This window comes from Podarcis muralis, chromosome 1 (genome assembly GCF_964188315.1).
Source record: "Podarcis muralis chromosome 1, rPodMur119.hap1.1, whole genome shotgun sequence".
Classification (NCBI taxonomy): domain Eukaryota; kingdom Metazoa; phylum Chordata; class Lepidosauria; order Squamata; family Lacertidae; genus Podarcis; species Podarcis muralis.
This window is the reverse complement of record NC_135655.1, coordinates 87,474,629-87,501,619: the sequence shown is the minus strand read 5'-3', so window position 1 is coordinate 87,501,619 and position 26,991 is coordinate 87,474,629. Positions and strand designations below refer to the sequence as shown.

The window sequence follows — 26,991 nt, the reverse complement described above, 5'->3', positions numbered from 1 at the left end:
GCTGCCCTTGAAGCTGTCCCAGAAACTCCAGCGGGTACAGAATGCTGCAGCGAGGCTCCTCACGGGGTCTTTGCCATGGGAGCATATTCACCCAGTGCTTTTCAAGCTGCACTGGCTCCCGGTGGAGTACAGGGTCAGATTTAAGGTGCTGCTTTTGACCTTTAAAGCCCTTCACAGCCTAGGACCCTCGTACCTACGAGACCGCCTCTCCTGGTATGCCCCACGGAGAGCCTCAAGGTCCATAAATAACAACACCCTAGTGGTCCCAGGCCCTAAGGAAGCTAGATTGGCTTCAACCAGAGCCAGGGCCTTTTCAACTCTGGCTCCGGCCTGGTGGAATGCTCTGCCTCATGAGACCAGGGCCCTGCAGGATCTGATTTCTTTCCGCAGGGCCTGTAAGACAGAGTTGTTCCGCCTGGCCTTTGGCTTGGAGCCAATTTGATTCCCTCCCTCTCTTTCTTTTTTCTTTTCCTTCTCCTCCTGCAATGAGGCTACATTTTAATATTTTAATGTTCCATTATTTAATGTTGTATTTTATTTTTGTTTTTAAGTTGTAATCATTCATCTTGCTTTTATTATTGCTTGTAAGCCGCTCTGAGCCCGGCCTTGGCTGGGGAGGGCGGGGTATAAATAAAAAATTATTATTATTATTATTATTATTATTATTATTATTATTATTATATTTCTACTTAGCATTACATAGCAACACTGTGCACTTCCAGCTGAACAGTACAGGTGTGCCATCTTGCAACAGGGGAAGAAATGGTGCTTAGAGCTAAAATGCAGAGGCTGTTTTGATACAATATTTGCCCATACCAATTTGCCTATATTTGCCCCTACAAATACCATGTGTGGTAGCATACTCTGCAGTTCTGCAGTCAGAAATGATGTGGTCCAAGGCAACCCAACATCCCTTACCACACCATCTTCCTGTGTAAATTTGCAATCCAGTGTAATGTAAGCAACCTACGGATTTGTGCTGATGTGAGACAAACAGAGCCTACAGTCCTGAACCTTAGGCTATGCTGTCCATGAACCAAACACATGGTATTAGCAATTTCTCATAGAGAAGGATAAAGAGAACGGTTGAATGATGAAATAGATGGCTGTTGGAAAGTAGAACTGCACTTTTGCAGCCCGTCTTTGATTTGCAAATCTGCATTCCCTTCCATCATTAGTCTTGCAAAACAAAAATCATTTTGCCATTCTCTCTTCTCCATTTTCTCAATATTTTAACAGCAGTCAAGATTTCTCCAGCTTTCTACTTCTAATAGATGTCTTCGCCATCATCATAATTTGGGTTTAACTTAACACCCTCCACCACCACCACTCAGTTGTGGTGTTCATACATGCATCAATTTGCATGGCAAATCATGCATTCCTTCATCGCCTGAGACTCATCTCATCCTTTTGCCACTTCCATCATTCAGAACTTCAGCATCCTTAGAGCAGAGAGCATTCTCTACAATGCAGATCTTTAAAGAAAAAAATATTTTCCCATTCTTGAATTTTCTTTAATTATTAAAAAAAATAGCCACTTCAGGCTATAGTTTGTTTCAGGGAAATATGAGCACCTATTTTGCTGAATGAATGGCAGTGACTACAGTGCAGCATCATATGCTACAGGCAATAGAAGAAATCAGTAATTCTAATCAAGAACCTCCACATCAGGATGATAAAGATGATATTACACTGGCACACATCCTCTCTTGCAAGAAAATGAAGGACCGCAATCTACAGTGTCCTAGAGGAGTGCATGCAGGAGTCCGGGCCCTCATTCATGGTTTGCTCTTGTTTGTGGACTATTCAAAGGGTTCAATTGGAGCAAAGGGCTGAAACAGGGGGAGGAGGAAGAAATCTCTCCACACCAACTGGATGTATCAACTGCCTTAACTTGGCCACTGTGCATCTTGGAATGCAGTGGTTTTCCATGGCACAAGTCTTCTACCTACAGCTTACTACAGTTTCTGAAATGGTATCTCTAGGCTTCACAAAGCATACCTTCAAATATTATTGTCTAGAACAATTTTATAGAAGAAACTTCACTGGGGCATAGCAACCACCCAACAAGCAATTGGCTCAGGTCCAGGGGTACCTAAAAGACCACCTTCTCCCTTATAATTCTGTGCACATCCACACATGTGATGGGAGAGACCTTTCTCTGCATCTGAGAACTGGAAGCAAGTTTGTTCATGAGTGCTAATGAGAAAATAATTGGGCTGAAATCTAGGAGGGTTTGCTTTCATGTCCTCCAACTCATCACCTCTTGGTGTTTTCCTTCTGCAAATGCCTAACAAGTTACAAAAGTACATACGGTATTACCCAAAACAGAAAATGAAAGCAGAACTGATAACGTTTGGGCAAAGTGCAGGAAAAGCATCCTAAGAATAGCTGAGGAAGAGGACCAGAGGTGTTGCAATGCTCAGCACTACCGACAACAGCATTATAATTTCAATCCCACCTCAAGTATTAGCCTGGTTCGCACATCACAGTAAACCAAACATGATCTACTGTAAATATGAAAGTGCATGGGCTCCCAGAGAGGAAACTGGCAGCTTTGCTGCTCCCAAGTAATTGGCATGATGTGTGAACCAAGCCAAAGTTTAAATTAGGAGAGGAATGGTAACATTAGCTTATAAGCACTTTTTGTACCTGTTGGTGGGTTTGTCTTAGCATTATGTGCATACCCCTCAACTGTCCTGGGAAAACCAGGACATCCTTGTTGTTTGGGGCCATTTTCGATGCTACGATTTATCCCAAAAAAGCGCATTTTTCGGGGGCTTGATCTTGCCCAGGTCACATGACTCCAGGTCACATGACTCCAGAAGACTTATGTCCTGGTTTATGGCCTGGATATATTGGAGGCTATGGATGTGCAAACCAGGTCACAGTTTTGCTAAGGGCATTCTCAGCTGTGGCCCCTAAACTGTGGCATGAGATCCCCTTTGCACATAATTAACCTATGGAATTCACTGCCACAAGATGTAGTTTTGATCACAACATTAGGAGGCTTTTTGTTTTAAAAGGTGGACAAATTAATGGAAGATATCTGTCAGCAGTTATTAGTTAAGATAGCTAAATTAAACCAGGTCCAGAGGCGGGGGGGGGATCTTACCAGGTGTATTTATCTGGCCACAGTTGACAATTCAGTTCTTTCATTCATACAGCCAACAATCCACTAAGCCATTTCAGCATTCAAACAACATCTTAAGGATACATGTGATTTTCTTGAACTCCTGTAGGCAGATCAGAAGGAGTGTGACCCAAGATCACCCAGTAGGGATAAGTAAGAGTAAGAATTTTAATCCTATCTTCCTAGACCAAGTCATGCTTTGCCTATCCCCTTCAACAGACTGGCTTTTCAGTAAAATACCCAATTCCATTGGAAGACAACACCATGCAAAAGGCCCATTTGGACAGGAAAGCACTAGAACCCTATGTTGGAAGCGTATGTTGAATGTAAGGGGGCTTCTTTAAAAAAAAAAAAAAAGCCTAAATGGAATTAACTGAAAAGACAACCTGAAGAAAAGATAAGGATAAACGTGCTTATCATGTTACAGTAGTTTGAGACAGCAAGGCATCCGTAACAGCTAAACAGCCTACAGCGATGGAAACTCAGGAAAGAGAGCAATAAGAGCAACTATGAATCAAAAGCAGTGGGGGCCTTAAGGCAAATGAATGTACACAGATTGATGGAAATGATTTAAAATATCTGCTTATTTTCAGAAAGATGTTATATAGTAGCTTGTAAAGATGTTTTGTTGTTGTTATAAGCATGAGAAAGACATGGAAAAAGTCTTTCCACTGCACAAATTCTTAAGTCGGTTATCTAAGCATGAATACAGATTCTCAGAAGGAAAAGAAAATTATTAGCATAATATCAAATGTGGGCAATTACCTCTGGTTAACTACCCAAACCCAAATATGTAGCTAGGGTGCAGCCGATCCACATATTACCCTCTTGATTATGGAAAATGTTATGCAAGTAACACATTACTTGCGGAAAATAGATATGTGATCAGTCAACATACAGTTTTCTCTTCAAAGCTGGTCTATGGAGGCATAATTAACTATTATTCTAGATCAGGCGTCAGCAAACTTTTTTCAGCAGGGGACTGCTCCACTGTCCCTCAGACCCTGTGGGGGACCGGACTATATTTTTTTTGGGGGGGACGAATTCCTATGCCCCACAAATAACCCAGAGATGCATTTTAAATAAAAGCACACATTCTGCTCATGTAAAAACACACAGATTCCCGGACCGTCTGAGGGCTGGATTTAGAAGGCAATTGGGCCGGATCTGGCCCCCGGGCCTTAGTTTGCCTACCCATGTTCTAGATATCTCGCCAAGAAGGCTAGTAGTATTCCATGTGCCATTAATTGCACAGTACAATAATTTGGGTATGTAGTGCGGAATTCAGGACCCTGAGAAAAGTGATGGTGGTGGTGGTGGTAATAAATAATAATAATAATAATAATAATAATAATAATAATAATAAGCAACAGCGGCCACACCCCGATAAATGGCTTCAACTGACTGGCTAAACCAGGTGGCAGAAAATTCCACAAGCACCTCTCCATCCCCGAAGTAAAAGTACAATGATAATAATTGAAAAACAGTTTTCTGCCTTTCAAACAACTGGACATCCTTCAATAGCCAGGACTGACATAACTTGCAGAGTGATTCATATATGCCTAGATGCAACCTTGTTTCAGCAAAGAGGGAGAAAGCTGGAGGGAAGCAGCATGCAAGATTATTGACAGTTACCAGGCCTGAAAGCCTCCGGAGGAAAGCTGGAATGGTTGCTAGGCAACTACCATCATGTACTTTCCAGCCTTCTTCCTGAAGCAAGCAGCACAGCTGATCTAGGGCCTTGCAAGCTTTCAGAAAGGAGGGGGGCAGAGAAGAACAGCAACAGGTGGCAGCACGCCTTTGGTTATGCAAGATAACCACGCTCCTGTTCTTTTATCAGTTATACAAAACGAAGAAAGAATTTTGGCCAGCACAGCTGGTCCTGCATGGGTGAGAAAGGTTATACTTACTGAACTAGCTCTTCCTTACAGCTATTAAAACACCCACCTTCCTATTACTCTGCTATGAATCTCCCAGAGGACTGACAGGTAAAATGCCTGGGGAAAGTGAATTCTAAATTCCATTTTTTCAAAGTAAGTGGCAGTGAGCTTTTTCCAAGTAGTACCTCTAGAACATTGCAATGTGGGTCTGAGACAGCAATAAGAGACCATTTGATATGCAGTCCCACAAAAAGCTCAGCATTATAAACTGCAATGAGACCCAAAAGCAGTAAATATTAGGCACATCAATCTTCTTTCTTTCTTTTTCAAAGCAAAAAAAGGCTTATCTCACACTCATTGTCCTAGGAAGAGAGAAGCAACCTTTTTTCTTGTTTTTTGTTTTTTGTTTTGTTTTGTTTTTTGCTGGTGACAGGACTGGATTAACAATTAAGCAAAAGAAGCTTGTGCTTCATGCATCAAGGGGGGAAAGGCCCAACAGAAATTATGTAAGATTAGTTTTGAGGATCTGATCAGAGACTTTGCAATTAGAAAAAGTAGGATTATTTTTTTTCAAATATAAATAAAGGGGAAGAATACGAAAACAAACATTTTCCATCTTACGGTAAGTTTTGTTTCACTTTGAAAAATAATTTTTTATTTTACCATTTTATATTTTGATTTAAATATATAGGGGGGCACCCAAATCTTTTATGTGCCTAGGGCCTCTAAAGATTTTAATCAGGCCCTGGCTGGTGTGCATTTGAATGTGCAGATTTATCTAATGAGGCTTTTCTTACCATGTATTTCCTTCGCAGGAAAAGCTGCTCTTGCTCATTTTATCGGTGTCAGGCTGCTGTTAAGTGCACAGCACCAGGGCCAGTAAATAATCCTCCTGAGAACCTGATCCTATGGTTATATACAGTGGTGCCTCGCAAGACGAAATTAATTCGTTCCGCAAGTTTTTTCTTCTTGCGAGTTTTTCGTCTTGCGATGCACGGTTTCCCATAGGAATGCATTGAAAATCAATTAATGCGTTCCTATGGAAACCGACTTCAGACCAGGTCCGGGGACAATCCAGGACCTCTTCTGAAGGTCCAGGACCTCTTCTGAAGGCGGGCGGGGGGCGAAAGTCTTTGCTCCCCCCCCCCCCGCCTGCCTTCAAAAGCCGTCGGGGAGAGCTGAGTGTTCTCCGCTCTCCCGGGAAGGCAGGCAGGCGGGAGCAAAGTCTTTCGCCCCCCGCCCGCCTTCAGAAGAGGTCCAGGACCTCTTCTGAAGGCGGGCGGGGGGGCGAAAGTCTTTGCTCCCCCCCCCCGCCTGCCTTCAAAAGCCGTCGGGGAGAGCTGAGTGTTCTCCGCTCTCCCGGGAAGGCAGGCAGGCGGGAGCAAAGTCTTTCGCCCCCCGCCCGCCTTCAGAAGAGGTCCAGGACCTCTTCTGAAGGCGGGCGGGGGGCGAAAGTCTTTGCTCCCCCCCCCCCCCCGCCTGCCTTCAAAAGCCGTCGGGGAGAGCTGAGCGTTCTCCGCTCTCCCGGGAAGGCAGGCAGGCGGGAGCAAAGTCTTTCGCCCCCCGCCCGCCTTCAGAAGAGGTCCAGGACCTCTTCTGAAGGCGGGCGAGGGGCGAAAGACTTTGCTCCCCCGGGACGGCAGCGTTTTAAAATCGCCCCGGACAGCGGAGAAGTCCCCCGCTGTCCCGGGGTTTTTTAAAAACCTCTCCACCCCCCTGCCAGGCTTCGGAGCAGCCTTCCGAAGCCTGGCGGCGGGAGGAGGTCCGAGGACAGTGGGGAAGACGCGCTTCCCCGCTGTCCCGGAGATTTCCCTATAGGCTGTCGTCTTGCGAAGCAAGCCCATAGGGAAATTCGTTTTGCGAAGCGCCTCCAAAACGGAAAACCCTTTCGTCTAGCGGGTTTTCCGTCTTGCGAGGCGTTCGTCTTGCGGGGTACCACTGTATTGACTTCAGAATTAAATTGCACTTGGTCAAATGGAGTCTTAGAAATGCAAAAAGTTCAGAGCTAGGACCAGTCTGATGATCCCCATTTTTGATTTAAGATCCTACAGCAAATAGAAGATAAAATGATTCCGATCTACATCCTGCTCAGACTAGAAGGTCCTTGTGCTGTTGTAGGCAAGCTCTGCAGAATATTAACTGCACAACTAATAGGGCCAGAATAGCATCACTTAATTCAGCTTGCATCAATGTCACATTCCATGCCCTGTAACTTCACAACATCATAAGTCTCCGGTATTTGGGTAGGCATTTAATATGGCTTAGTTAAACCCTATCTATAGCTAGCTGTAACCCTAGCAAGAGGCACTGTGAGCAAAAAATAGTGCAGCCTGCACAAGCTCCACATCCCTTGACTATCTCTTCTCCTTCCATTCCGCTCTAAAGCAGGCTTCTTAAATTGCTGGTTTATCTGCACAGGGTTAGGGTTCTGTGGACACAAGTGCAACATTAAACTAAAAGATGAGGCAGAGAATGATAGAAACAGAGACCAGGAAGAAGACTTTGGGGAGTAGTGGATAGCTCAATGAAGATGTTGACCCAGCATGAAACAGCTGTTTTTAAAAAAGGCTCATTCAATGTTAGGGATCATTTGCTTCCCATATCACAATGCCATTGTACAAATCTACGATCTGAGCACACTTCAAATACCAGGTCGCCTCATGTCAAAATGGGTACTATAGAGCTGGAAAAGATACAACAAAAAGCAACCAAAAATCACCAAGGGGCTGGAGTTATTCCTCTAAGAGGAAAGGTTACATCATTTGGGGCTTTTGTTTTAGAAAAGTGTGAGTAACAGGGAACATATACAGAGGTATATATAATTATTTATGATGCAGAGAAAGTAGATAGAGGGTCTAGAGACCTCTCCTCACCACCAGTAGCCCTATGACTGCTTTATTACCGTATTTGAAACAGGGACATTCTTGTAATGTGCTCTCTTCATGGATCTCTGTCTCAGCAGTCTCCCCATCCCAACGTTATTCAGTGCTGGAGGCTCCATTTGGCTTATTTGTTATTACTCTGTGCAATGGCCTGTCCTGCTCTAAATCTGAATGCACCGAGGCTGTTATAGTGTCTTCAGCTTAGCAACTCAAAATGAATCTCACCAGTTGCAAGGTGTGCAATGGCAGACCGCAGTGTGTTGTGCACCAGTGCTCAATCATACAGTGGTACCTCGGGTTACAAATGCTTCAGGTTACAAACACTTCAGGTTACACACACTTCTAACCCGGAAGTAGTACCTTGGGTTAAAAACTTTACCTCAGGATGAGAACAGGAATTGTGTGCCGGCAGCGCAGTGGCACAAGAAGGCACCATTAGCTAAAGTGGTACCTCAGGTTAAGAACGATTTCAGGTTAAGAACGGACCTCCAGAACAAATTAAGTACGTAACCAGAGGTACCACTGTACTTGTAAGCACCTGTCAGGGATTAAACTTTAAAGAATCAGGTAAATGGGCTAAAACTGAACAACAGCTCCAATAACCAACACTGAAAACATCATATTTAAAAATGGGACAGTAGTATGCCAGCGACAACATATCAGAAAAGCAACACTGCTTGTCCTCTGCCCCACTGAGGACTACTAGAGGACATGGCAGAGTAAACATTCCGCTGCATTCTGGAGCTGCAGTATTCTGAACAATTAATACCATTATGATACATTGGGCAGTGGTGTTAAGAAAGAATAAACAATTATTTAAAACAAAGGAACTGTGGAGTAAGAGACTTTGCCGCTATTCTACAGTAACTCTTCGGGCAATGAAAAAAAATGCTTGAGAAGTGTTAACTGTGGTTAATAAGTCAGCTATTTCCTCAAACCTCAAAACATTTGCAGATAGCATCTGTGTTTAACGTGTTGCTCACAAATCAAAAGCTAATATTAGTAACCTTAAATAACCCAATTGTTACATCAAAATAGTATGCTGCTTTGAAATGTTGAAAGTGCCTTTCCGGCACTTTTTAGACAAGCCTTTTAAAAAGAAAAAAAAAATCACAAGACTAACACCACTGTCGTAACTAGAAACATATCTAGAATACAGTCTGTTTACATGCAACATGCTTATCAGCTGTGAGGCATGCAGTTTCACACCATCCCTACAAGCCTGGTCATAGTTCTTCTTATTTTATATAGATATTGTGATTTGCCCGTAGCCACTACGTGAGAACATTGCTAAGAATTATTTGAGCCCATGTCTTCCAAAACCAACATATTCTGTCCACCATACTACTTGGCCTCTTTTGAATCTCTCCATGATGACAGAGACAAGACACCACAGTCAGATTATTGTTGCCACAGGCACAGCTAAGCTGCATAGTTTTGAGGCTGAGATTCACTTATGTGTGACAAGGGCACTAGAAGATGCTGAACTGATTTAGATCAGGAGTGGGCAGAATCAGAATCTCCTGGTAGACCTCTGGGTGATTTGCAGAGCTCTGGATTTTTGAGCCCCAATCATCTAACGATAGCAGTAACAAAATGACTATGATGATGATTGTTGTGATGACGATGATGATGATGATATGCAGAAAGCTTGGAGTAATCCAGAGTGGCCTTTTTAAGTGAAGAGACTGAGCTCTGTTCACTTCTGGTACTCAGAACAAACTTCTGGATCCAGAAGGCAAATTCAACTGAATAGTATCACTAGTGGGAACCAGCCCAACCAACATAACGCAAGTCCTGCTTGAACAATGGGGGTTTCTCTACCCTCCTCTCTGCACCCCTCCAAGTTAGCTGGAGGTGTTAGGACAGGGGTAGGCAACCTAAGGCCCAATAGCTTTCTAAATCTGGCCCGCAGATGGTCCAGGAATCAGCATGTTTTTACATGAGTAGAATGTGTCCTTTTAATTAAAATGCATCTCTGGGTGGTGCATAGGAATTTGTTCATATTTTTTTTCAAAATATAGTCTGGCCCCCCACATGGTCTGAGGGATGGTAGACCAGTCCATGGCTGAAAAAAGTTGCTGACCTCTGTGTTAGGAGAACCTCCAGAACAATTGGGGGGGGGGATGTTCAGTCTAGCAAGCAGAAATGTTTGCACTGGTGGAACAAATGCTAATAGTGCAGTGCTTAATTCCTCCCAGAATTTTTAAGTATAAGTGTGAGTCTTTTGTACCACTCAGGATTTTAATAAAAACCAAAGTAGCTCCCACAAAACTGAAGCCTGCCCATCCTTCTGTGCTGCCCACTCCTGACGGATTTCTGGTAAAAGACTCTTGGTCCTTCATAAAGTTAGATGCAATTAGAGTACAGTTCTGGCATTAACACTTAAATCAATAGGATGGTCAATGGAATTAATCCCCATGAATACATGAGAAGGTGCCATGTATCAGGAGGCATAGAGACACAAAAAAGGCAGTGGCGTAGCGTGGGGGGTGCAGGGGGGGCCGGCCGCACCGGGCGCAACATCTGGGGTTAGGGCAAATCCACAGGTTAGGGGGCGCAAATCCACGGGTTAGGGGGCGCAAATCCACGGGTTAGAGGGCGCAAATTACTTGCCTTGCCCCGGGTGCTGACAACCCACGCTACGCCACTGAAAAAAGGGATACTTTTTGTATTATCTAGCTATGGACAATAACCTCACCTAAAGTACACAAAAGCAATAGAAGATTATTTCAGTGGTCCTTGAGCTTAGATCTGAAAGGACAATATATCAACTGAGGGATCCCAAGAACTTCAGGGAACTGAACATTGTGGACCATGAGAGCAAAGACCTGAGAATTGTGAGAAAAATGTGAGTGGCATTTTTATATACTCGCTTTCTTACCTTAGGGTTAATCACCAAATATTATGTTGTATTATTTATTAAATTAATTTACTTTTGTCTCGCCATTCTCGAAGGCAGCTCAAAAAAGCATTAAAAACATATACAGCTTTCAAGAAAAAAAATGTTACCATATTAAAAACCACACTGAATCAAAACAACTTTAAACCATTTAAAAACGCAAGAGAAGAAAATATGCAACGCCCACCATTAAAAGACCCTGCTAGAACAGCCAGTTTGAAGAAAAATGGTTCTGCTTGCTGGCAAAAGGAAAGCAGAAAGGCCATGGAAGGGAGTTCCACAGTTGGGAGCAGCCACCGAGAAGGCCCTGTCAAATGCCCTCACCAAACATGCCTGTGAGGGTGGCAGGTCTGAGAGAAAGTTCTCCCCTTAGGTTATCAAAACTGAGGCAGGCTCATATCGAAATAAATGATCCTTCAGATAGCCTGGACCCAAGACATGCAGGGCTTTGTTGGTCATAACCAGCACTTTGAATTGTGCCTAGAAACAGACCAGTAGCCTGTTATAACAAGGGGTTTCTGTTCTCCCTGTACCTTGTTCCAGGCAGCAATTTGGCCGCAGCATCTTGTTTCCACTGAAGTTTCTGAACACTTTCTCATAACAGCCCCAGACAGAGCACCTCACAGCAATGGTAGTGTTCTCTGGTCTTCAGAACAATTCTGTCTGCAGCTGGAGGGTAGGGAGTGGTGGCCAGAGAGGCAACTCTGCAACCTCAGCCATCACTAGTCTACTCAGTCCATAGGCAAAATATATCTAGCCCTGAAAGTGGAATTTTTCTTTTCTCTCCCTAATTGTATGTCAAGAAGTCACTGGCATATACACACACAAAATTCACATATTTCCAATGTTCCCCCATTATGGTCATGCCAATTCATTTTTTCCTACAAACTCTCTGCTTCTGGCTTTTGTGTGTAATGCAGTGGGAGCCAAACAGATAAAATCTGGCACATAAAACAATTGGCTGCTCCCTAAGCAAAGCTGCTTTTTCTGCAGATTAAAACAAAGATTAAGTATTTCTTGCCATGTGAATAAGTTTTCTTCTCCCTTCACTGTGTTAAATGCACAATAAGGAGCCCCTTGTCCTCAGTTTCCTCTGCTCCACTGACATAACCGCAGAATATTTTAGCATACCTACTTCATGTGGATGACAAATCACAATACAAAGCTGACAATTCCATTCTTGGTTTTGTGGTGCAGAGGGGCATCTTGTAGCAGATAAGTGGATTCTACTCTGCCCTCACACATCTCTGAACTTTTCAAAATGCATTATGCTGAGCGACAAAAGTAATATCCAAAGCTGGTTGTCTTTCTCCAACACCTCCTTTCAAACTTATATACGACATGGGAAAAATTATGGTCCACAAAGATTTCTACTTATTTAAAATATTTGTTACCCATTGTTTATTGCAAAGCAATGGCAGATACACGAAAATTTAAAGCCATATATAATAAAATACAAACACATATATCCCTTAATCTACACAAAATAAAACATAATTCAGACTCAAACATTAATAATTAATCTTCAGCTTTTGGGGCACACGCACACACACGCACACGCACACACACAAAGTAGTTCACATATAGAATCATTAAGACAATAGAAGTATAAAATATAATTAGCTAGAACAGCAACAAGCATGATCCAGACATTACTTCCAAAATCTCTTATCAGTAGGTTGGCCACAAAAGGTTCCTCTGTAACACTTTTGCAGGAGAAATTCAAGCACATAGCACAACTTTGCGTTTGTGCCATTAAACATTAAGCACTCTGTCATCACCTTAGCACAACAATTTGGAAAGTGATAAATTGAAAGAAATAAATTGAAAAGTGGAGGGTGGTGGTGGATGAATGCAAATTAATAATATAGAAGAAGAAGAAGAAGAAGAAGAAGAAGAAGAAGAAGAAGAAGAAGAAGAAGAAGAAGAAGAAGACCTCCCCATAAGCAAATCCAGATGAAGGCTCATCGTCACATATTTGCCTGTAAACAATTCAGACCGCTCAATAAAACAGGATATAGCCTAAATACTATGTAAGCTTTAAGCAAGCAAATCAGGATGAATGCTTGATATACAGATCATTTGGGGGAGCCCTAAGTCTCAATCAAAGGCAGAGTTCACATTCTTTAGGAGTATTTGTTACCTAATTTGGCAACTTGCACCTCATTGATGGTGTAAAAATTAATTCACTGCCCATCTTCCCATAATCCCACAGACAGATGCAGGTGACACTTTTCTGCTTCTAGTCCTCATCATAAAATGAGATCTAAAATCCAGGCCCCTCCATTATAAGTTTGTCCAATGAACTCTATGAAGTAAAGAAACGTTTCATGGATCTGACACAAGATTGTTTGCAAAGACACCCCACAATAGAGGAGAAATTGCAGAAGCTATGGCAAATATGAGGACAGTGAGGTCAGAAGCACAAACATTAGAGGGCAGGGAAAGCACATGTCTGTGGCAAGATCATTGTAAACAACCCCTGGTTCATTGCCTAAGTGAAACAGTTGCCAATTTGTAATCCATTGTAAGTACAAAGGACACAATGCACACACAAAAAATCAAAAATCTGTTGTTGTTAAGAAAAATGAAATCATAAACAAATAAAAGAGGAGATAACTAAGGGATGTCAAAACCTTGTTGAGCTTGGTCTTATTCCCTCAACCGGAACTTGTCCACATGATCCTCACTTACTTAACATTAAGCTTTACTTTGTGCAAGCAAAGGGGATGCTGTTGCTTCCAGAATACTGGTTGTGACTGCCCCCACACACTAGCATGAACAAACATACTCAGAGCTTGAAAACACATAGGTAAAGGTAAAGGGACCCCTGACCATTAGGTCCAGTCGTGACAGATTCTGGGGTTGTGGCGCTCATGTCGCTTTATTGGCCGAGGGAGCCAATACAGCTTCCGGGTCATGTGGCCAGCATGACTAAGCCACTTCTGGCAAACCAGAGCAGCGCATGGAAACGCCGTTTACCTTCCCGCCGGAGTGGTACCTATTTATCTACTTGCACTTTGACGTGCTTTTGAACGGCTAGGTTGGCAGGAGCAGGGACTGAGCAATGGGAGCTCACCCCGTCGCGGAGATTCGAACCGCCGACCTTCTGATCGGCATGTCCTAGGCTCTGTGGGTTAACCCACAGCGCCACCTGCGTCCCTTGAAAACACAGAATGATGCCTAAACCTAGGATTTCTTCCTCTCTTCTGGATCTGGAAGAAACCATGACAAAACACTGAACATGGTCCAGCCACAGTCCTACTGACTTCCGTGGAAAAGACAACATGCCTGCTCATCTTGTCTACTGAAATGAATGAATCTTTTTTACAAAATACTTAACTTTGAGCCAGATCATTCCATATTATCTCTTAACTTATCCTTCATAGGTTAAGCAGCATGATTGAAAACCCCATAAAATGTTTGGTAAAAAAAAAACAAATAAAAAGAGCCAAAGGATCCATGTGTTACTTCTAGTGCCAACCAGGTGATGCAGTTTTGTTTGTAAATGATCTGTGCTGGTACCAAGGTCTATACCTAAGCAGGGCTATATGCATGCTATATTATTTTAGAAACTCTGCGTCAAGAAAAGCTGAATGTCTTTATGAACACATTGCATGTACACACGCATTTTCATACATAAATGAAATAAATAATAGAAGTGGGAACCCAGGACAGAGGATGCCCTCCATGAGCCTTTCTTCAATGAAATTGGGCCAGGTCCAGTCTCCCTCCCTTCACAATTCCTTCCATGCTCCAGGGAGCAATGTGTGTGCACTTTCTCCGCTACAGACAGGGATGCTCTCTAGTGGCATGAGAGTACCACACAGATGCATCTCTCACCTGCAGTGGCTTCTGAACTTTTATTAGTGGCCGGGAGATGGGATGTTCTGAGCCCCTATTTTTCTGCAGAGGCTGGGTATGGAACCCCCTTCCCCCCACTCTTCCTCTGTTCCACGTTTTTCACTACTTCCTCTCCAAGATTTCCTCATGTGTGCTCAGGATTTGGAGTGGGGTTTACACAAAATTGATTTAGCAGGTTTTATTTGGATTTATGGAGAAAGCTACAGATCTAGTCACTCTCACCCAACTCCTTCCACAAGGAAGAGTTCTGAACAGGCATGACTTGCATGCTGATTTTAAAATCTGTCGATTTCATGTATAGTTTGGCATTTTTATTTTGTCTTCCTTTTTCAAAGTCTACTTTCCAATGAATATTTTATACAATTTTACGTGAGCCACACAAACATATTGTTTTGATTTCAGGGGCAACGTGCACAGCAAGCGTACGCTTTGAGCCCTGCCCCTGACACCACATCTTCTTTCAACAATTGCACAGTTGTCTGTGAAGAAAGACCATCGCACAAGATCCTGCTCACAAGTCGGGACTCTGCAGCTGTCACTTGCGCTGGTAAGAAGCCATGGGAGAAACAGCAACAGAAAAGCAGCTGATGAGGACACATCAGCAGAGCCAACCCTACCATTAGACAGAGTGAAGCCTCCTCCTCAGGCAGCTGATTTTGGGTGTCCTGAAAGGACAGCAAAATGCCATTTATTTTTTATTATTCTATTTTTACGGGCAGGGAGGAGGAGAGGTACTTGTGGGATGTTCTAACCCAGGTATCAAAATAACTTGGGCTAGGCCTGCGTGGCATTATTATCAGGGCTTTGGGTGGAAATTATGACATTTTGCACTCCAAGTCTGATGCAGTAGCATTCTAGAACTTTATATCCGGACGTAATACTTTAGCATTCTGGAATATTACAAGAAGGATGCGATGTAATACCCTAGCATTCTAGAGTATTAAAACAAGGAAAGCAGGCCAGGGATTTACAAAGGGTTTATTTCAGGATACAAATAGTCACCCGAGGAACAAACACACATTAAACTCACTGTCTCATTATTTATAACGTTTGTGGAATGAATCACAGACAAGTCATAGTGAATCTAGAAGTTCACTGGGAAGTGCTAAACAGTTTTAAAGACCTAAAGATCTGCGCATTTTCAGATAACTGGGTGAACACTGGCAATGAGCAAGTTTTCTAAACATGGCACATGTTTAGTCAGTGGGCAGGGGAGAAAGAGCTCTGTGGCAATGAGGCACAAATCAGTTGTGGCAAGTGGCGAGGCCCAAAGCCTGTCCTAGTCAGGCAATCCTCTCAGGAGTAACTGGAGGCATCCCAGAGGGAGGCATAGGCATGGGCGGTCCCCCTCCCCCAGCTTACCAGAAGCTCCAGGTGTACTGGCGCTGCTGGATCAGGCCTCTGCGGGTCCCCCAAAACCTCCTCTGCCTGGGCTGCTGCTAAATTCAAGGAAATTCCAGGCTCCCTTGACCAGGTGGCTTGGGTAATAATAATAATAATAATAATAATAATAATAATAATAATAATAATTTATACCCCGCCCATCTGGCTGGGTTTCCCCAGCCATTCTGGGTAGCTTCCAGCAGAATATTAAAATACAGTGATTCGTCCAGTATTAAAAGCTTCCCTAAACAGGGCTGCCTTCAGATGTCTTCTAAAAGTCCAATAGTTGTTTATTTCTTTGACATCTGGTGGGAGGGCGTTCCACAGGGCAGGCGCCACTACCGAGAAGGCCCTCTGCCTGGTTCCCTGTAACCTCACTTCTCGCAGTGAGGGAACCACCCAAAAGCCCTTGGTGCAGGATCTCAGTGTCTGGGCAGAACACTGGTTCCCCACAGATCCCTCTGACGAGTTAGCAGAAAAGCTCCATCTCCCAGAAAAGGCTCTCCTCCTGAAAAGTGGGCCCATTCCGCCATGTTTCAACCTTTTCCTAGGCTTCCCTCCCAAGCACAGAAGTCCAAGACTTCAAAAGGGCTGTAGGCCCAGCCGAGGGAAAGGGTCTAGAAAGAAAAATGGATCTGAGAGGAGGGGGAGAGAGAATGAAAACCTTGTACAGAAAGCAGAAGGGAGCTGAAAGAGGATCTAGGAAGCAAAGACAAAGCAAAAGAACAGAAGGGGGAATGCCTTCCAATATGGCGTTTCCGCCTTTTTCTTTTCCTATGCCTGGAGTAGGTGAGAAACCTCCTACCAATGATGAAGGCAGGAAATAGAACTGGAGTTGGGGGGTTGTCTTGCCCCCAATGCATTCCTCAAAATCTTAACTTCCTGCCAGTGGTGAGAGGGGCGGAGACAGCCCACATCATGGATCCCAATTCTCCCCTACAGGAGAACAGATGCATTCCCCCCACAGATGTACACAGATCAGTGAAGACTGATTGTGGTGATGCATTTCCCAGGGATGCTTATCTTCTATTAATGATCTTCTGACTGAGGAATAAGGAATCTTCTCACTGGGAGAAAGGCCATAGCCCACTGGAGGATGTCCTGCATGCAAAAGGTTCCAGGGTCAATCCTTGATATTTCTCAGTAGGACTAGGAAAGACTCCAGGTTCAAACCCAGGAAAGATCCTAATGATCTGGCTCACTGTAATCATCTTGGTGTGTAACAATATCTGCAAGATTGCTCTGCAACTAAATTGACACAGATTTCAAGTCTGCTTTTGTCAAGGAGATCAATTATACAAATGGAGTGGGATCCAGCATTGCCTTTCAGGGAGTGGACTGAGATCCAAGAGAGGAACCCACTGCAGGAAGGGGAGAAGTGATTTCAACAAATTTATCCTCCCACAGCACCACTTCTGGCACTATTCTGGTGGTCTCTCCAGAGTAGCTTTCCAGGAAGCACTGACACCAACAGCAGAAGATTTCCATTTTGTGCCGTGCATACTTTTTTCATGATTTTGTTACCCATAATTCACATTTCCCTTGTGTCACATTGCCTGCAAAATGCAGGCATCCATTGCAGGCAGCCTTGGGTTCCCACAAGGTTCTTGACTAACCATCTGTGAATTACTGATAGTGGACACCTGTCTACAGGATAAATATAGCAGAGACATCTAACATATGTTACACAGATCACTTTAATAATGAAAAAAAACCACCTACCACCTGTCAGAAATCTTTACTCACAGTTACACTGAGCCTGCATCCAGAGGCTTTATTGTCTTATTCCCAAAACACACATCAAAGTTATTTGTTTCATATCTCTAGCCATTAAAGAGAGAGCGATAGAGAGAGCACCAGAAATAAGTCCATGACTTTGTTTGGGAAAGTCCATACAGGGCATCCACTCCAAAAGCACTGTTCCTACAGTATATGAAGGCTGAATCCCAAAATCCTGTTTCCAGTACCAGAGTTCACAGCTTCCAGGGATCCCCACCTCGGTACTGCAGTTACCTGGTAAGGGTCATGCTCATTCAGTAGTATGTGCATGGCCTTGCATCCTCACCACTGAATAAGGAGGGCGGGCAAGTTAAGATTGATTTTTAAATGATGAATTAAGCACAAACCCACGCGCACTGCTTTTCAACCATAAACAGCACTATGGACTCCCATATTTGGCACTTCGCTGGGAGGATTTGCTCTCTGCTAACGTCAGCCTTAGGAAAACTATTGTCGGGTTTGTCACATGGCCACCTGACTGTATCAGCCACAGATTCCAGGGAAGCAGCTGTTTAGTCAATAGGAAGAAGACAAGTTGCAAGGCAGGGCAAGTTGCTCCTGCTTTGTGTTCTAGCTACAAGATGAAGCAGTGCCCACTCCTCCCATCTTTTCCACCCAGGGGTTGGTCAGGTTGGTACCCACCAAGGGGGCAGGCCCAGGGAGGCACAACAATCATGCCTCTCCACTCTGCCTCAGAGTGGCTAGAAGCCCACCAGCCAATCCATACACTCCCTGGGCCATTCCTCTGCTGCTCTGCATGGCCGGGCGAGGCACTCAGTCTCCTCTGGGCAGACGAATCCGGTGACTGGCATGGGCTGTTGCAGAAGCCCTGTGGAGGCTCCTCCCCAGTCAGCTGGCACAAAGGACAGAGGGGCACTGATCATGGGGTGCCAATACAGCTACTTGCCAAGGGTCAAGGGAGTTTAGGTACCTAGGTATGCCTCTGTTTCCATCACCATGTCATTTTCCTGGTAAAGTTTTCTTGTTTTGAATCCATCCCCTTCAGTCATACTAATATTGGTTCTGAAAGGCTAACAGGACGATTTCTTTATTTGTGGCAGGCTAATTGAGACCGCAGGCTACATACTTCTAAAATATGGAGTATCATTTGGGAGATATGGAGAATCCAGCCTTGCTGCAAAGCACAGGGTGAAGTTCATTCTCCCTATCCAAATATTATTTTTTCCAATTTGCGTCTAATACTAGTAATTTAGTTAAGAAACTTCTGGTAATTTGAATTTTTAAAAGATATTTTGGCTTTGGTATGATACTGTAACAGAAAATGCTACATATTCTCCATTTCAGAAGTCAGAGTTGTTTCTAACAACAACAAAGTTACATTTTCTGTGTTAAAACTGTAAATTATGTTACCCTTGAAATAAGCCACTCACAGAAAGAATTCACTTAAGTGTGACACCATGTAATGTCTTACAACTATAAAAGCCAGAACAACAAAAAAGAAAGAATAATAACAGCCAGTTGTCTGCTTGAATAAAGATTTTAGAAAAGCTCTTCAGGCCATGCAGGCGATGGACTTAAACTGTGGTGATAATTGTCCCCTAAGAAAGAAAGGGAACTGCGTATTTGAACTGGAGAAAGGGGACAAGTAAAATAAGACAGAATGCTATTCCCTTGCTTGATCCAGATGAAATTGCTCCACGGCAAATCAAGAACTATTTGCTCCAAACTGCTCTGGAGCAGTGCAGCAGCCATGTCTTCCTTTCTGAGCGTAAGGTGACACTTTGCGCTGCATAGCAACTTGCCACACAGGCAAAAGGGCTCTGCTGTAAATAGACCTACCTCATTTAGAAACTTTACCCCAACCATCATCAGCTAGGCGAGGCTGAAATAGAACCTCTCCTCCTACGCCTGGATTCTCGCACATTGGGCCAAGCCCCCTTGCAGAGGGGCAGGTGTGCAAGACACCTCCAAAGGAAGGCGGCAAGATTGCTGGAGGTCTTGCAACCACAGGGGTCAAAAGTCAAGCACCAGCTGATGGAGGCTCCCTCTCTAGGTTTTGAGTATGTGCTTCCTTCCCCTCTGGTCCTCTTCTAGAAAACAAAGTCCTGATCCCAGTAGTATCAGGGCAGAGTTAGTGACTGGAAGAGAGAGAAGGAACCTGGAGTGGGAACTCAGCAAGCAATCGGCTTCTGCTTGTTGTCTCCCTCCCAGCCCTAGAGAGCTTCCCTCCTGCCTTCCTGCCAGGACTGGCTCCTTTAACCACCCTAACCTGGCATTCCTCTAAGAAAGAGGACACTTTCAACACTGGACCACCCCCAGGGCCACATGGAGAATCCCTGCACAGTCAGGTACTGAAAAGGTAACTGGTGCTTGATGTGATGGGGAAGGCGCAGGAGGCCCCAAAGCAGACCAAGCTTAGAAGGTTGGCAAGCAACAAAATGCTGGGGGCAAAGAGAGAGAAACATTGTCCCAGTGGTCAGGCAGAAAGTGCAATAGTAAAAGAAATTGTTCTAGATGCTTACTTCATCCTCCAGCGACTTAATCCTAAAGTGTGTGGCTACTATGGTGAAAAAATGCTATCTGGCAGGTACAAGGAATCACTTTGGGAATTAAGCTTTCCATGGGCTTGCTTGGATAGCTCAGTCGGTAGAGCCTGAAACGCTTAATCTCAGGATCGCTGGGCAAAAGATTCCTGCATTGCTGGGGGTCGGAACAGATGACCCTGGGGCCCCTTCCAGCTCTACAGATCTATGATACTATGTTGGAATAGGCCCGCAGGCGCGAAGCAGCAACCCCACAGAACAGCAATAACAATAATGAGCTTCGGGGGTTGCTGTTGCTGTGGGGAAGGCAGTCTGGCAGCAGGCCAGTCAGACCCTGAGCAAGAAGGCAAGCGTAAGCCCATCTGTGTCTCCAAACCCAGTGAGTAATCCGGTTTCTCTACGCCTTATGCAGCACGCCTGCGGTCTCTTCCACACGACCAGAGCGAAGGGGGGGGGGGCAGAGGCAGCGGCTTTCATCTCCCCCAATCCTAGCCGCCTCTGATGGCACCTGACCCACGCAGAGCCCTCTGTGTGTCTCTCTCGGCTGGAACTGCAGGCAGGCAGCCCTAATCTCCCGCCGAGCCACTCCAGAAAGCCGCTTTTGACACAAGCCCGCTCTCGCAGCAGCCTGACCTATGCGCGCCTGTCAATCGGGAAAAGTGGCCACAGCAAAGCGGGGGTGGGGGGTGGGATAGAGAGACAGGAGTGGATTAGGGGAGAAGAGCCAGCCAGATCCAAGGCCAGCCACAGCGCCCGCCTGCCTTGCTCTTCCCCCGCATGCGCTCAAGAGAGAGGGAGATGGAGAGACTGTGAGCGGTGCTCACGGGGACGGACAGCAGGGAGATCTCCAAGCACAGAGAGAGGGGGGGCTGGGGAATCCGGGCTGAGCTCTCCGTGTTCTGTTAGGCAGGCAGAAGAGGAAACGGCCCACTGCTGTCCTTGCCCTTTGCAGGTGAAGGAGCTGCAATTGAAGCATCTTAACCTGGGGGAGGCGGGGTGGGGAAGGAGGCGGACATCTCACGCGTGCGTAAAGCGAGGAATCTCGTCCACATCTCCTCTGACGTTGCAGAGCGGATTTCCAACTCCCCGGGACACCCCCCTCCCCAATTTCCTTTCCCTATTCGAGGTGGGTTTTAACCCTGTTCGGTCTTTGGGACGCGAAGCCTTCCCCCCCCCCCCCTAAACACAAATGCATCTTATTGCAGGCGTAAACTGGGCGCCGTGGACCCCCGCCAGGGGGCAACCGCAAAGCGCGCCCTTTCCTATCGAGAACCAGTCGATCCGTCCGCCCAGAATCCCATCCCAAGGCCTCGCCATCTCGTCCGGGCTTCGGGCCAAACCCCCGGTAGTGGCGGTGGGTTTTCTCGCGCTTTCCTTCGCTGACCTTCGCCGCTAAAAATAGCCGCGGTGTGTCCGCACGCACAGCGCGCGTCGCTTTCGCCCTACAGCAGACCTGTCCCGCTTGCAGCGCTGGAAGGGAAGCGGGTCGAGGCTGAGGGACACCTTACAAACACGCCAATATAGGAGAGATTACGGGGTTGGGAGAGAACAGAGGGACATCATCCCATGGAGAGGTCGAGTTTCTCTTCCATCCCATATGCCATAATGCCTTTGCCCCTAATAACCTTCCCCTCGGCTTCACCAACTAAGTAGGAGTCTCCAAAATAAGCAGAGCCACCATCCTACACCCGTTGCCGATCTCTCTCTCTCCACCTCTCTTCCCACTACCCAGGCCAGGGGTGCCAACTTGAATAAAATATTCGGGGGGGGGGTAAGCAGCGCCCCACATAATCGATTACAAGACACGGCACAAGCACACCATTTGAATGGGAATGGCCATCAACTTGGGGGGCAGCCCCCTCAAATATTTTAGGAGGGGCAGAAGGGTCCTCGGCTCGTAGGAGTTGTCTGCTATCCCAGGCCCCATGCTGCGCTTCTGAGGCTGTGATTTGAAGCCCTCGTGTTGAAGGCAGCCGGACTTCCACTTCCGAAGCAGCCTACAAGCCAGGAGCGAAGACTGCATTGCCCTGCTCCCAAGCCCACCCCGGGGGGTCTCGCAGCGTGGGCACCCCAAAAAAGTAGCGAGGGGGTGACGGGCAAGGAGGAGACGTGGCCGAGCTGTCAAGGCGCACCAGGGATCATCCGCAGGGACTACACTTCCAGGAGAGCAGGCGAGAGAAGGACGCCCCACTGAATTGCATTGCGCCACTCTCGCCAAGGCGCACCCGCCCACCCTGCTCCTTGGACTGGCGACCCTTTTCCCTCTCCCAGCACCCATGAAGCCCCATCAGCGCCCCGGGGAACCGCAGACGCGACGCCCGGCCCGCCGGCCCAGCCCCTTGCCTTTTCCGCCCCGCGCTCTCCCCATACCTTCTCCTGGGCCCGGGTGAGCTTCTTCTGCATATTGCTGGCGATTTTCCCTGCGGTGACTCCCTTGCCCATCTCAGCCATCTTGCTGTCCTTTTTAAAATATATGTAGATGTCTTAAAGCTGTGCGGTGGTGGTGGTTAAATTGATCAGACCCGGAGGAAGAGGGGAAAGAGCAGGAGCGAAACAATGGCCATAGCCCTCTTCAAGAGCCGGGGACCCGCAGGATACAGCCTTTTAAAGAGACAGTGCAGCCCAGGCGCGGCGGCCTCTTAAAGGGACAGCGCGCCCTGCTCGGGAGCAGGACGAGGACGGGAGCCTAGCGAGAGCAAACGAAGAAGCAATGAACTTAAGCTAAGGAGCCAATAAACGTAGGCTAAGCATGGAGGAGAACCCTATGGGCATCGTGATTTGAAAAATAAATAGATGTACAATTATTATTGCCCCATTTGCTTTCTGCAAGTTAAGTTAAATCACATGGTTTCACCTTTTCCGGCAACTTTTTAATTTTTGCTGTGTTCAAAGATGAATGAATGTCAAGTCTTTGATTCCGCTGGGTGCTGCAGTTTTACGATGAAATCGCCGTGGCCCTCTTCATCTTTGAACTTTATCAAATATCCTGCTTTTTTATTATCCTCTTACCCTAGAGCAATGTGCATTTCTCTGGTTGAAATTAAATGCACCTGCCGCTTGGCAGACTTCTTAAAAGGAATCTGGAGATAATCTTAATAATAATACATGAATGTTGGATGATGGTGATGCAATCGAAGTACTGTACATAATACTTTGCCTGCAAGGTAGGGAAAAGGCAAATGGCTCTTTGCTCTAAGGATATTAAAACCCTAACATAGTGAGAATAACAACCATGGTTAAGGAGAGATGGCAGAGACAGCTGGGCACCTTTTTTTACTTAAGGTTTATTTGACAAGAATTGGCATCTGTGTTTGGCGCCAGGGTCACTGAACAGAGAACCTCTGACAATGTACAAAGTAACTTCCATTCATTCCTGAATAACCACAGGCATCTCGCACACATCTGAGATGTAGGCAACATAACTTCCAAGCTGCTGGATTCAGACCAATGACCCAGTATCCTGTTCTCACAGTGGTCAACCAGATAAATGCAACACACAAAACGTCATTGTGATCATGGTTCGAAAATCACAAATACACATTAAAATGCAATAAAACAGTCAGCGATAAAATAGGCAAAGTCCTTCCCCCTGTGTTCTGAAGACCTGCATGAATAAATGCACGTTTAGCTGATGCCTGTATGAAACCAACATAAGGAACACTATGACCAAGAAGGGCCTGCTCTGTGGTAGCCCCATAGTCTGCAGTTACTAAAGACACCAGAAGCTGAGTCTCCCCCACTGAATTAAAAACCAGGTTGGTGATCAACTCCCGCCCGGAAACCAATGTCCCCACTGTAGAAGGACATGTGGACCCAGAATTGGCCTCCACAGTCACTTACAGACTCATTTCAATAATTTCAAGTACTTGCGCCAGAAGCGGCTTAGTCATGCTGGTCACATGACCCAGAAACTGTCTGCGGACAAACGCCGGCTCCCTCGACCAGTAAAGTGAGATGAGAGCCATAACACCAGAGTCGTCCGCGACTGGACTTAATGGTCAGGGGTCCCTTTACCTTTACACTAATATTAACAACTTGAATTGGAGTTAGAAATTGACCACCGCTCCACCATCCTTTTGTGATTATACAAACACACACACACACCATTTTCTTGGGGGGGAAATCACCTAAGGTACAAAAATCACACTCATTGTACTATTAGCGCTTTAATTGATAGATTGATCAAATAGGGATTTGGGCTCCAATACAACTTTATAGACACAGACCTGCCACAGTCATGGGCACATAGCCCTGTCTAAATAAATAAATAAATCAGTATTTGTACCAATTAGCCCAAACAGCTTTGACAAAAAGGGAATTACATATCCAGCATCTGTTTGTTTGTTGTTTTTAATGTATTTTTATTAACAATTTCTTGGTTTACAAAAGTATGTGCGATGTCTCTTTTTTCAAGTTACATTTTTTACAGATCAGTTTCATTTGTTGAAACATTGGTGTTACATTAGGAAGAAAAGGGGGAAAGAGGTGGAGGGGGCATGGTGAGTGGGGTCGGGTGGCAATGCTTCTATTCTACTTAGTGCATGTGGGGGGTTTTGTGTCAGCATCTTTACTATTCGCTTGTGTTCCTTTGGTGGTGAGAGGGTTGTTCATTTGTGATTGGCTGTTTTCATGTGTGAGTGGGGTGGGTGGATGTTTAGGATCAGGTTAGCCATATTGATTCATATGCCGTTGGTGGATTCTTATCGTTGTCTTGTTGGGCTGTGTATGTGATAAAGGGGAGCCATACCGGGGTGAAGGCGTCTTCTTCTATTTGTCCCCGTATCCAGCATCTCTTTGTGAGTGCAGTTCCTCATCCAACTCCAGATATACCCCTGACTAGATTGAGGTACACGACTAAACAACAAAGATTGAGGTGCTTGAATATTAGAATCAGTTTGGATTGTTAGTTTTATATGCCCAACAGGGCCAGCTCAAAACATTCTGCTGCCTGAGGTGGAAAAGCAAATGCTCCCCAACCCTGCCAAAGTCAGAGGCATTATACCCAAGACCGACCAAGTTATTTTGGCACCTGAGACAGATAATCTCATTGCTCTCTCTCCTTAGAAGTAAAAACACAATCCTAATAAATAAAGTAACAAACAATTTGTCACCCAAAATCATCTGCCCAAGGCTACCACTTCCATTTGTCTAATAGGATCAGCCCCAATGCTCAATAAATAAGCAAAACTGTTGTGTAAATATAGCCATTTCCTAATTTTTATTTGTCATGGGACAATGTGCAACTTTTTCCATGTTATATCCATTCTAATGGTTTTGCTTGTGTATGTACTATGCATTGGATAAATACATTAAAAACTGACCCTTTGGTTGATAAATTTTGGTGGGGAGAAATTTTAATCGTTGGAGGCGAGAAAGTAGGGTACATTTGTTTCTATTTCAAGCCTTTTTGGTTCTGGTGCAGTCCTGAAATGAACCCCCCCCCCAATAAAATATTAATGATAGCCTTTTAAGGGGACATTAATAGCATTCCCTCTCCAAATTAAATTGTAGGTTAGCTCACAGTTGCTTACAGTGCAACCCTAGCACCATGCCTATTCAGAAGTAAATCCTGGAGCTTACTTCCATGTAAATTGGGTTAGGATTGCAGGCTGCCTGCCTCATTCAAACACAGTCTCCTTCGCACTTTATATCTGGACCCCACTCCTTAACTCAGGGGTCAGTAAACTTTTTCAGCAGCTGGCTGGTCCACTGTCTCTCAGACCTGTGGGAGGCCAGACTCTATTTTGGGGGGGGATGAATGAATTCCTATGCCCCACAAATAACCCAGAGATGCATTTTAAACAAAAGGACACATTCTACTCATGTAAAAACACGCTGATTCCTAGACCGTCTGTTTGGGCCGAATCTGGCCCTGGGGCCTTAGTTTGCCTACCCATGCCTTAACAGATGGAAATGTCCTCTTCAAGCTCTGGCTGGAATGCTGAGATTCCACACCTATCAGGAGATAAGCTCTTAACCCACTGTGGAATCATCAGGCCTAACTTCCTAGACTATTCATAATCTACATAGCAGAAAAATGCTCTGCCAGCAATGATAATCAGCTCATACCAATTTATTTTTGTTGATTGACTGCTCCAATTCTTGTTTTCATTTCGAATTTGGTGTGCCGGAACCAGGCCTCTCATTTTAAATATCCAATAGCAAACTTAAAATAACAGAGGAGAGAGGGTGTACACAGCATATAACTGAACTGTGAAATTCACTCCCACCAAAGGCAGTGATGACCACCAACTTGGACAGCTTTAAAAGTGGATTTCGAGGAGCCTATCAATAGCTACTGTCCAGGATGACTATACCCATTGCTGGAAACCACAGGAGGGGGAGATCAATGTTGCAGTCAAGTCCTTCTTGTGGGTTTCCTATGGGCATTTGGTTGGCCACAGTGCAAACAACATGCTGGTCTAGATGGGTGACTGGCCTGATCCATCAAGGCTATTCTTGTGTTCTTATGCTAATGGAATAGAATCTGACTAGCAAAAGAAGAATGGTGATTCATCTATCTCAGTGACAAATCATTCTAGAAGGGCAGGAACAGGACAACGTTTTAAAAGATTAGATTAAGAATGGGCAGCAGCATCCATCAATCCCATGTTTCTCGATTACCTAGTTGTTCGCAGGACAGTTGCTGAGAATTTCTAGACTT

General features: G+C 45.1%; 1 protein-coding gene across 18 annotated transcripts in view; it reads right to left on the bottom strand.

Annotated features, from left to right (window-relative positions):
- Nucleotides 1-22,946, bottom strand: part of BIN1 (bridging integrator 1) — a 122,060-nt gene extending 99,114 nt beyond the window's left edge. For 5 of the 18 annotated variants that reach the window (XM_077934572.1, XM_077934564.1, XM_077934577.1 and 2 more), the window contains exon 1: nucleotides 22,698-22,940. In XM_077934572.1, the coding sequence (XP_077790698.1) occupies nucleotides 22,698-22,778 (81 nt within the window). In that variant the 5' untranslated portion in view covers nucleotides 22,779-22,940. Of the gene's footprint in view, nucleotides 1-22,697 lie in introns of all 18 variants that reach the window. The other 13 variants (XM_077934531.1, XM_077934534.1, XM_077934550.1 and 10 more) reach the window with 7 other exon arrangements.
- Nucleotides 22,947-26,991: the final 4,045 nt, after the last annotated feature.